This window comes from Schistocerca cancellata, chromosome 2 (assembly GCF_023864275.1).
Source record: "Schistocerca cancellata isolate TAMUIC-IGC-003103 chromosome 2, iqSchCanc2.1, whole genome shotgun sequence".
NCBI classification, from domain to species: Eukaryota; Metazoa; Arthropoda; class Insecta; order Orthoptera; family Acrididae; genus Schistocerca; species Schistocerca cancellata.
This window is the reverse complement of record NC_064627.1, coordinates 417231667-417244146: the sequence shown is the minus strand read 5'-3', so window position 1 is coordinate 417244146 and position 12480 is coordinate 417231667. Positions and strand designations below refer to the sequence as shown.

The window sequence follows — 12480 nt, the reverse complement described above, 5'->3', positions numbered from 1 at the left end:
GTCACTTAGCACAGAAAAAGTTCCCTCGGAACTGTAAAACTTATCAATCCTTTGAATGGTTAACGTTTTATATAATCGCGTAGAACTTCCCGGAAAAAAAAGAAAAGCCGGAGCAGAGAAGTTTTGGAAAGACCTTTGATTTGCAGCAACATATACGCTGCATATTTTCGTATTACGAAAGTATAAATTCGAATTGCACCAAACACAGCTTGCTAGTTTCCGGAGCGTATACTTTAAGATACATCACACAAATGTGCCAGTAAATTTAAAATTGTGACATAAATGCATCGGCTCGAAATTCTTGAAGTGGCTGGTCCTCAAACTATTCAGTTTCGAACGCTCTGTGATTTAGATATCCATCCCACTTTCACACACGTAACATAATCCATCTTGCGTAAAAAGAAATTTACTTTGAAAGTAACGCTTTTCTAACCACCGTTCGCAATACTGTTAGTTATAGGTTCGATTTACCAGTTGCCAGAGAGAGCCAAAAACGAATTATTGTGCGTGTGCAACTGCAGTGGTGTAGGAAGCCCGCATGTTCGTGTGTATAAAGCACTAAGAGAGCTTACACTACACCATAAAAGAAACAGGGCATCAGAGGATACTCCAAAAGGCATCAAAATTTCGTGAATCATACTAAAATGCATAATTCGGCTTGAAGTGCACATTGGTTTTTTCCAGATTCACAATGAAGTAGGTCCCATCTGATACTAAGCTTTTCAGTGTGGTTTTTGGGATGTAAATTTTCTTGGAGTACCAGTACTCTACGATCTCATGTTTGGTTCTTTATTATGGCATAATGCCATACATGGCAGAAGATGATAACGTGCACTTGAAATTCACCGAACAGTTGGAAGTACCCAAAATTGTTAAATGAACCACTTCGTTTCAAATAAAATGATTGCCTCAGCGGAATTTCTTTAGCAAACTTGCAAAAATAACTTCATTCTTCTGCAAGGCGATTAATGCTTGACTGCTACTAACTTGGAAAGAAAATAAAATCAGAAACTGAAATTAATAATATATTTTTGCCCTCTGTAATTATGTGAATGCATTTTAATTCACTTGATAGCTCCCGGCCACAGAAATCCGTTTTGTTTTCATTTGACGTGGGAGCTGTACACGAAGAGAAGCAGCGAAATCACTTAACGTAAACACGGGTCACGTGGAGACTAACCCCCTCCCCACTACAACTCCGACAACTCTGTGCAAGCGCGAATCTGGCAGCTAGGGCGCGCGAGAAAAATTTTTCTCGTTTGCATCTGGCTGCTTGCTGCTACTACCGATGCAGCTAACAGCCAAACTTCAAGAAGCGGGAAGCGAGAGAAGGTACTGCTTATACGCGAGTCAAATGCGCATGCGCAACAGACCGCTGGCAACTGGTCAAACGAACCTAATGTGAACAGTTGTGACGTCATGCTCATAGCAAGCAGTTTATTGTTACGAAGAATTACAGTCTGCGCCCTACGGCCTTTAACATATTTTTGCTATCTGTAGACGCTTGTGCGTGCACGGTGTTTTGTTGTCGTAAAATGCACATTTCCTTTGCCACTACAGTTTTATTTTTTTCCCTCTCGTTTATATTTTATTGCTGCAGTATCATTCTCCAGTAGCAGGATACAATAACATTCTTTGCTAGAGAATCAATTCTGCAGTCAAAACTACAAAAATGTAACTGAAAGCTAAAACAATGAAAAATTCCCGGAATTCCGAAAAATTCCCGTGTTTTTCCCGGTTTTCTCCCGGATGAAAAAATTCCCGGGTTTTTCCCGGAATTCCCGGTTGTCCCGGGTCGTATACACCCTGTTAAAGAAAGCAAACCTATATTTATAGCATTTGTAGATTTAGAAAAAGCTGCTTACAGTGTTTACTGAAACCCTCTCATCAAAATTCTGAAGATAGCTGGGATAAAACACAGGAAAAGAAAGGTTATTTATACCTTGAATTGAAACCAGATAGAAGTTACAAGAGTTGAAGAGCATGAAAGGGAAGTAGTAGTTAAGAAGGAAGTGAGACGGGTTGTATCCTATCACCAGTGTTATTCAGTCTGTTTATTGATCAAGCAATAAATGAAACTAGAGGGGAAAAAATTGAAAGAAATCAAAATACAGCAAGAAGAAATATAAACTTTCACGTTTGCTAAAAGTAGTTGATGAGTTTTGTTATTTGAGCAGCAAAATACCTCATCAGGTATAATTACGGGAATGTGAATGATAGGCAGCTCACACAAGAAGAGAATAGAAGCTTTCGAAATGTGATGCTGCAGAAGAATGCTGAGGATTAGATGGGTAGATTCTATAACTAAATATGAGGAACTGAATAGAACTGGGAAAAAATGAAATTTGAGGCACAACTTGACCAAGAGAAAATATCAGCTGATAAGAAACAATCTGACACATCAAGGAATCGTCAGTTTAGTATTGGAGGGAAGTGTGTTTATAGTGGGGGAAGTGTAGAGGGAGATCAGGAGATGAATAAAGTAAGCAGGTTCAAATGCATGTAGGTGGCAGTAGTTATTCAGAGATGAGGCGACTTGCACGTGATGGAACAGTGTGAAGAGCTGTATTAAACCAGTCATCAGACTGAAGACAACTACAAAAAAAAGAAGGGGGGGGGGGGAGAGTAGCATCACGTTACTAACCTTAATTTATGAATGCTTTTAAGACAAACAAATTTCTGTGAAATAGCGGTATAGGATACCATTTTCAGAATCCAGTTTCAGTGCATTTTATGAAAAGTTGAGATTGTACTTCTTGCAAATAATTCACATTTTACTAAAATATTTTTTTAAAAAAATAAGCTGAGCAAAAACCTATAGTTCACCATTTTGAACCTAGGCAAGTACTTTTTCTTTTATTTGTATTCTTTCTCTGAATCATCATCGTAATGTAATTATTTGTAGTTTGTTCTCTTGTGTTGTGTAGATAATAAATAAGTAAAAATGAAATGAATGGTAATGAAAAAATAAGATTATTGTGTGTAGAGAATTACACGAGTTAATGCTATATCATATGTTACTCTGAGGTAAGCAAAATTGAAAACAGTCTTTAACAAGGCCACCTGCAAACATACTGAGAAAACCAGTCATTGAAACAGTCTTGGACTCGAAAATGATTTCAGTCCATTTTATGGACAACCTCACAGTACAGCAACTGGAACTTAGTCTGAAATAAAAATTCAAAATAATTGCATACTTGTGGATAATCAGGAATATCCTATTGCAACACTCAGGACATTAAATGGCATCATGTGTGTCCACATCTGTTGCAACAACTCAGTGCAGGCAATTGAACACTGTGGGTGGAGCAGAAAGATGAACATAATGTGGCCGAAACACAATGCTCAATCATAGTTTAATTTGTGGTGTTGTGCTGCTTCTTCTTCTTCTTCTTCTTCTTCTTCCCATTCACATTTTTTCTTTTAAATTAAGAATTCCTAATTGTTGAATTGTGACTTATGTGATTGATTGCCAAGATTTCCAGTGCAGAATATGGTGAAAACTGCTGTATAGGTAGATCTCAAGCCCTCTACTTAATAAACTTCCTGTATCATTCTTTTACATAGTTAATACTGACAAGTCTGAAAGATTTCTGGAAATTACCATGACAAACTGAGAATAGGAACATGCACCAGAAACCGATATCTTAATAATGCTATCGAATGTCGAAATTACATCAACTGGTGATATATCATTGTTCAAACTCAGATTTGCTTCTGAATGAATGTCCTAGTGGTAGGTAATTTTCCCTATAATGTGAACAATGTATTATTGTTGGATAATGTTTCCAGACATGGGTTCAGATCGTCATTTTGTTCCTTAAGATATTCTCTACAACTACTCAAAATTTATTGATATTGATTTGTTATATCTTGTATATGTAGCATGATATCAGTTATTAATAAATGGCTTTATGGTTTCATACTCAGATGTTCCTGTACCATCCTGTATGTTTCTGTATAATGTGGTGTACTTAATATTATCGTACAAAATGATCCCAAGATAAGTGAAAATACTACCACTACTCTTGCTCATTGTACTCTTTATCACCACCACCATCGTCACCACTACAACTATGACTACTACTACTACTACTACTACTACTACTACTACTACTACCACTCTTATCACAATGTAACTCATATCTGGTGAATAAACAGAAAACCATACGTCACATTTGATTTACTTTATGGCTCTTCTTGTTAAATGCAGATATTACCACTTTAGTGGTTTGCAGAGTATGCATGTAGATGTTTTAAACCTTGAACATTTTTTTTGCCAGGGAGACATTTTGGTGACTGCTTCTGCTGCAGATACTGTGATGTATGCTTGGGATCTTGCTATGGAATCATACTCAGCCATAAGGAAAACACACGGTGGTGGTGTGAGCTTTATAGCGTGGTCTCCTGAAAAGGTCTTTTCAGCAACCACCGGTGTCGTTTTCAGGTACTTATTGATAATGTTTCATTTTAGGAACTGTCCTGTTGTACTTGTTTGTTAAAGCATTAAGACACATCTTTGTTCTGGATGAAGTCGGAACTTGAGGGATAATTATATCATTAAATAAATGAATGTTCTCACACTACTTACCAACTCTTCAGATGTGTTGAGATACCCACAAAAATTGTATTGATTGGTGTAGCCTTTCAACCCAACCTAGAGAAATTTGGGGTCCTGCACCATTTATGTTGTCTGAATTGTATGTACTAGTAGAGAGTGAGCTACACAAAGCAGAACCCACAATGAAATATGTTACTAGTGTTCGTTGTTGCTGATCGTCAGATGGTTGTGTGTCAGTGCAGTATATGCTTCACTGCAGTGCAGTGCTGTGAGTGGAGTTTTGCGTATGTAAAATGCCTTATTCAGTCCAGGAGAGAATAGCTTTATTTGAGCCTTATATTCATTTCCAGTTGGTTGAAGAAACACGTCAGATTTTCATAGAAAAATTTCCAGGTGCTAATATCCTAGAGGAGAGTAGCCTACACAGTTTAGTTAAAAAGTGGCATATGGAATGAAATAAGTACTCCACAGGCTGTTGCCAATATTGAAAAGAGAATTACTGCCAGCCCAAAAATAAAATAAAACTAGTGTTCAAAGAATTTTGTGCACCATTAACTGATGGTGATGAATTCTCATGAGGTATCAAGCATCCACTTGAAAATAAGAAAATTGGTGTTTGGTGTACTGTTTCTGTTAATGGTATAGTGGGACCAACATGTTTTAACTAGACTGTCAGAACACAAGTTTATGTAACAATTTTCAGAGAATTTTATGCAGAGTTAACTGATAGTGAAGCAGAATACAGCTTCTTTCAACAATATGGAGCAATGTGTCTCACTTCAAATGTCTCACTGAATCACATTTGTGCAGCTTTTACAAATGAGGCTCGTCAGCAGTGGTGGACGGTGGCATCAACATTCCCCAGACCTGTCTCCTTCCGTTTTTTTCATTTTTGGCTATTGAAGGGAGAGAATTTATACATCTAATCCTCGCAGTATTGACAAACTGAAGAACATCATTCAGTGGAAAATGAATGCAATTGAAAACTACGTTTTTGCATCAGACAACTCTATATTATCAGTCGAGCACAAAAATGTGTTGAGGCCCAGGGTGATCATTTTGGACATCTTTTGTAACAATAATGTTAATAAATGCAACATTTATGTTACATTGAATCCATAAAATTTCATACCAACGTAATCTACTGATTTTACAGTGATTTCGTTATGGGTTCAGTTTTATGTTGATCACCAGCCTCAGAGCTTAGACATCAAATTGCTCTATTACTGTTGGGGCCTCAATGCTGAATGATAGAAAGAGTCAACAGTGGAGTGGCAAATACAGAAACATTCTTGATGATAGTTACAATAATGTGAAATTTTCCTTTTGTCTTCCTGAGCAGCAGATAGATTATCACCCATTTGTGCACATTAGTAGCAGGAGCTGGAAATATTACATTCTTCTTAAAGTTTAATGGTATTTCGCCTATCTTGCACACCAGTTGGAATAGTTTTGGCATGACTGGCTCTGCCAAAGATGTGAGTAGTTCTTAGGGATTGTTGTCTACTACATGGACCTTGTTTCATCTTAGGTCTGTCAGTCCCTCCTCCTCCTCCTCTTCTTCTGAGCCATCTTTTTGATGCAGGTGTACCTTTTTCTGCTTTTGTCATTTTGATGTCCAGTTGCTGTCTTAAATCTTCACTCCACATTCTGCCTCTTAATGTTACTTCAACAAGTGATCTCAAAAACTTAATTTCAGCTGCTGCAATTCTTCGCTTTTATTAGACTCCAGTTTTCACTGCCATTGAGAATAGCAGGCTTAGCCACTACTTTGTGTAGCTTTAATGTGAGGTCTTTTCTCATAGTTCTGCCAAGATACCTCCATAAGCAGCCATTTATAGCATTGTATTTAAGTATTTTTAATCGCATCTGAATCAGTTTAATATATTTATATCTCTAGCTTGAGATATTTAAACAAATTTACATGTTCTATTATTTTTACTTTTGCTCTCCTTATGTGTTTCCCTTCCATTGCAATTACTCTTTTTTTGCCGACCTAGCCATTCAATAGGTTTCTGTAAGATGTTATTCAATTTACACACATTTTCTTGTAAAGGGCTTTAAAAGAAAATGTGTTTAAATTAAATAACATTTTACACACTTACCAAATGGTAAATCTGTAACTAAAATAAAAGTATTGGCAACGAAAAGGAAACACACAAGAAGAGCAAAATATTGATCAACAGTAAGATAACTAAACAGGTAAATTCATTTAAATGTGTCTATTTATGCTCTGGCAAATTCTTCTAGCAATATCATACTTCCCATCTCATCACTTTAGGCCTTTACCCTTTCTATAATACTGCCGTCATTCATTTCCTTTGTATAGCCTCTCTGTGTATTTCTTCCACCGTTTCCTTCTTTGCTTCATACTGGTTTTCCATCTGAGCTCTTTATATTCACACAGCTACTTCTCTTTTCTCCAAAGGTATCTTTAATTTTTCTATAGGTGGTATCTATCTTTCCCCAAGTTATTTATTTTTCTCTAGCTCTGCATTTGTTGTCTTGCAGTTTTGCTACCGTCAGTCACTATTTCATCTCTGAAAGCTACCAATTCATCTTTTACTGTATTGCCTACCCCAGTTTCAGCCAGACGTTTAATGATGGCCACTTTGAACTTCCTAACCACCTCTGGTTCTTTCAACTTGTCCTGTCTTCACTCTCCTTAACCACCTATCTTTCTGCAATTTCTTAACTTTTGCGTAACTAATGGGTGTTGTACGCTTCATTGTAAAAACTACTTTAAAACATAAACCTCTGAGCCGATATTTAGGTTGTATTACAACGGCCTTCCTCATGGCAAGACTGGTTTTACGGGAGGAAAAGTAACCCTATTTATCACAAACAATTAGTGTCAATATGTCATATTTGTCGAACTTTATTGAACCTAGTATATAATATATCTAAAAACAAAGATGCTGTAACTTACCAAACGAAAGCGTTGGTATGTTGATAGAGACAATAAAAAAACACCCAAACACACACACAGATTTCAAGCTTTCGCAACCCAAGGTTGCTTCATCAGGAAAGAGGGAAGGAGAGGGAAAGACGAAAAGACTTACCTTAGGGGGAAAAAAGGACAGGTACACACACACACACACACACACACACACACACACACACACACACACACACACTAAGGTAAGTCTTTCCGCTCCTGGGATTGGAATGACTCCTTACCCTCTCCCTTAAAACCCAAATACTTTCGTCTTTCCCTCTCCTTCCCTCTATCCTGATGAGGCAACCGTTGGTTGCGAAAGCTTGAATTTTGTGTGTATGTTTGTGTTTGTTTGTGTGTCTATCGACCTGCCAGCGCTTTTGTTTGGTAAGTCTCATCATCTTTCTTTTTAGATATATTTTTCCCACGTGGAATGTTTCCCTCTATTATATATATATTTTAGACAGACATGTGTAAATACAAAGAGGTTGGGCAGAGATGTCAGTCGAGGCGGAAGTACAGAGGCAAAGATGTTGTTGAATGACAGGTGAGGTACGAGCGGCGGCAACTTGAAATTAGCAGAGGTTGAGGCCTGGTGGGTAATGGGAAGAGAGAATATATTGAAGGGCAAATTCTCATCTCCGGAGTTCTGATAGGTTGGTGTCAATGGGAAGTATCCAGATAATCCGGACAGTGTAACACTGTGCCAAGATGTGCTGGCCGTGCACCAAGGCATGTTTAGCCACAGGGTGATCCTCATTACCAACAAACACTGTCTGCCTGTGTCCGTTCATGCGAATGGACAGTTTGTTGCTGGTCATTCCCACATAGAAGGCTTCACAGTGTAGGCATGTCAGTTGGTAAATCACGTGGGTGCTTTCACACGTGGCTCTGCCTTTGATCGTGTACACCTTTCCATCAGTCCCTATACCAGTTCCAAACTGAACAATCCATAGCCCTCACCTGCCTAATCCTTTACCTACACATGAACTCAGCCAATGAACACACCCGTCAACACCTATCCCTAATAAAAGTCCTCAATCTTTCGTCTCCCACATCCACACTGGCTGTTCAAAGCATCCTCCTACAGGCCAACCGCAAATTAGAACAGCATGCCACCCTCAACCTCAAAAAACTATCCAATCTCCTGGTTTTCCACCTCCAGAAAGGCAACTCACTCACCCTCCACAACCTTTCCAACAAACCTCAACCTCCTCTAATTGCACACAGACCCAGTCTCTCCCATCTACTCAATTGCCCACTTCCAGCTCCACTCCCCCCAAAATCTCAAAATTCTAATCAACACAATCTGGAACCACAACACCCCAATTCAGTAGTCAACCTTTCCTCCAAATCTCTCTCCCAATCCGAAACCTCTGTCCTATCCAAAGGCCTCACCTTCAGCCCCACTCCCAGATCCAACCAAACAGCCCTCGTCAAAGATTTACTGTCCTACACTCATACTCTCTTCTGGAAATATCACTTTACCACGACGAAAAATAATCCTAATCCTACTCCAAATGATCCAACTCCCCAAGACACTATCCAAATTGACCCTGCCTGGAACAATTCCGTCCTCTGTCACAGCGGGACTCACCACCTCTTCCTCAAAATCACCCTCTCCAAACCTTCCAGGAATTTCTCACTTACAGCCTTGCCTCTCAATCCTTCTTGAAAAACCTTAATCCTACTCCCAACATAACCACAGCTGAAGCCCAGGCTATCCGTGATCTGAAGGCTGACTGATCCATCATCATTCTTCCGACTGACAAGGGTTTCACGACCGTGGTACTTGATCGTCGGGAGTATGTGGCTGAGGGACTGTGGCAGCTTTCAGACAACACTACATACAAAGTTTGCCAAGGTAATCCCATTCCTGATATCCAGGCGGAGCTTCAAGGAATCCTCAGAACCTTAGGCCCCCTACAAAACCTTTCACCTGACTCCATCAACCTCCTGACCCCACCGACACTCCGCACCCCTACCTTCTACCTACTTCCTAAAATTCACAAACCCAATCATCCCGGGCACCCCATTGTAGCTAGTTGCCAAGCCCCCTCAGAACGTTTCTCTGCCTACGTAGATCAACACCTTCAACCCATTACATGCAGTCTCCCATCCTTCATCAAAGACACCAACCACTTTCTCGAACGCCTGGAATCCTTACCCAATCCGTTACCCCCGGAAACCATCCTTGTAACCATTGATGCTTATACACAAATAACCCGCACGTCCAGGGCCTCGCTGCGATGGAGCACTTCCTTTCATGCCGATCACCTGCTACCCTACCTAAAACCTCTTTCCTCATTACCTTAGCCGGCTTCATCCTAACCCACAACTTCTTCCCTTTTGAAGGCCAGACATACCAACAATTAAAGTGAAAAACCATGGGTACCAGGATGGCACCCTCGTACACTGACCTATTAATGGGTTGCTTAGAGAAAGCCTTCTTGGTTACCCAAGCCTGCCAACCCAAAGTTTGGTACAGATTTATTGATGACATCTTCATGATCTGGACTCACAGTGAAGAGGAACTCCAGAATTTCCTCTCCAACCTCAACTCCTTTGGTTCCATCAGATTCACCTGGTCCTACTCCAAATCCCATGCCACTTTCCTCGACGTTGACCTCAATCTGTCCAGTGGCCAGCTTCACACATCCGTCCACATCAAACCCACCAACGATTATGACAGCTGCCACCCATTCCACATCAAACGGTCGCTTCCCTACAGCTCAGGTCTTCGTGGCAAACGAATCTGCTCCAGTCCTGAATCCCTGAACCATTACACCAATAACCTGAAAACAGCTTTGGCATCCTGCAACTACCATCCCAACCTGGTACAGAAAGCAAATACTTAGAGCCACTTCCTCATCCCCTCAAACCCAGAACCTCCCACAGAAGAACCCCAAAAGTGCCCCACTTGTGACAGGATACTTTCTGGGACTGGATCAGACTCTGAATGTAGCTCTCCAGCAGGGATACAACTTCCTCAAATCCTGCCCTGAAATGAGATCCATCCTTCATGAAATCTTCCCCACTACACCAAGAGTGTCTTTCCGCCGTCCACCTAACCTTCGTAACCTCTTAGTTCATCCCTATGAAATCCCCAAACCACCTTCCCTACCCTCTGGCTCCTACCCTTGTAACTGCCCCCGGTGTAAAACCTGTCCCATGCATCCTCCCACCACCACCACCACCACCACCACCACCACCTACTCCAGTCCTGTAACCCAGAAGTTGTGCACGATCAAAGGCAGAGCCACGTGTGAAAGCACCCACGTGATTTACCAACTGACATGCCTACACTGTGAAGCCTTCTATGTGGGAATGACCAGCAACAAACTGTCCATTCGCATGAACGGACACAGGCAGACAGTGTTTGTTGGTAATGAGGATCACCCTGTGGCTAAACATGCCTTGGTGCACGGCCAGCACATCTTGGCACAGTGTTACACCGTCCAGGTTATCTGGATACTTCCCACTTACACCAACCTATCAGAACTCCGTAAATGGGAACTTGCCCTTCAGTATATTCTCTCTTCCTGTTACCCACCAGGTCTCAACCTTTGCTAATTTCAAGTTGCCACCGCTCGTACCTCACCTGTCATTCAACAACATCTTTGCCTCTGTACTTCCTCCTTGACTGACATCTCTGCCCAACCTCTTTGCATGTACATATGTCTGCCTGTGTGTGTGTGTGTGTGTGTGTGTGTGTGTGTGTGTGTGTGTACCTGTACCTGTACCTGTCCTTTTTTCCCCCTAAGATAAGTCTTTCTGCTCCTAGATTGGAATGACTCCTTACCCTCTCCCTTAAAACCCACATCCTTTCGTCTTTCCCTTTCCTTCCCTCTTTCCTGATGAAGCAACCTAGGGTTGCGAAAGCTTGAAATTTGTGTGTATGTTTGTGTTTTTTATTGTCTCTATCAACATACCAATGCTTTCGTTTGGTAAGTTACAGCATCTTTGTTTTTAGATATAGTTTTCTCACGTGGAATGTTTCCCTCTATTATATTCATATCATTAGTATATAATATGCTAGTCATGGCGAGAGACACTGTGTCGGAGGGAGGCTATTTGTGGATGAGTGGCAAGAGTCTGCAAACTGTCTGTCAAACTGTTTGTAGACTGTTGCCAATTGTCAACAAGCCAGGTAGTTCATGAATAGCCAGCCACCTTCCTGTCCTCTTCTCCTTGCCATGACTAGCCTGTTATATTCTAGGATCAGTGAAGTTTCACAAATCTGACATGTTGACACAGACTGATTGCGATAAATAGGGTTACCTTTTCTCCTGTAAAACTAGTCTTGTCATAAGGAAAGCCATTGTAATACATCTGAAACATATTTTGCACAGTGACACAGAAGGATTTTAATCATTCCTCAGTTTTGATTTGCATTACATAATGAATAAATCATGATCAGACTGCTCATATGCCCCAGAAAATGTTTTGCTATTTAAAATATGTTTTCGAAAGCCTCCCCGCCCCACTTCAGTGAGACCCATGTTTTGTGGATGGAAGGGCTTCATTTGCTTCTATTCCATCCATTGTTGCTGTCTCAGAGTCCTACATTTATCTCTGTTTCATAGTATGTATGTCTCTTTACTTGTTTCCTTTTGTATCCTTTCTTACACATACATGATTTATCACCCAATTGCAGCGTTCTCAACTATGCTGCATACATTAGTTACAACACCTTGGTGTAATTTTGTGACTGCATGAACTGCACAGTGTGAGTCTGCCTGTCACAGCAGCTGGTAGATTTCAGTGTAATGTGTCTTCATTAAACTTCGCACTCCATCCTACAACATTTTCCAATTGTTTTTGACACACTGTTGTGCATCTCATCACTGTAAATACAGGGTGGCACAAAGTGAACACATGGATCTGAACTTCGTGCTAGAAGTAGAGAGTAGTAGTCAGTTTCCTGTGGAGCTGTTATTTTTTCAGTTAGAGCATCCAGTTTCAGTAACAATGGCACAAT

At 40.4% G+C, this 12480-nt stretch overlaps 1 protein-coding gene across 2 annotated transcripts in view; it reads left to right on the top strand.

Annotated features, from left to right (window-relative positions):
• The window catches only part of LOC126161862 (aladin-like), a 74288-nt gene that overhangs the window by 34023 nt on the left and 27785 nt on the right, over nucleotides 1-12480 (top strand). For both annotated transcript variants that reach the window (XM_049917978.1, XM_049917979.1), the window contains exon 6: nucleotides 4284-4447. In XM_049917978.1, the coding sequence (XP_049773935.1) occupies nucleotides 4284-4447 (164 nt within the window). The remainder of the gene's footprint in view (nucleotides 1-4283; nucleotides 4448-12480) is intronic.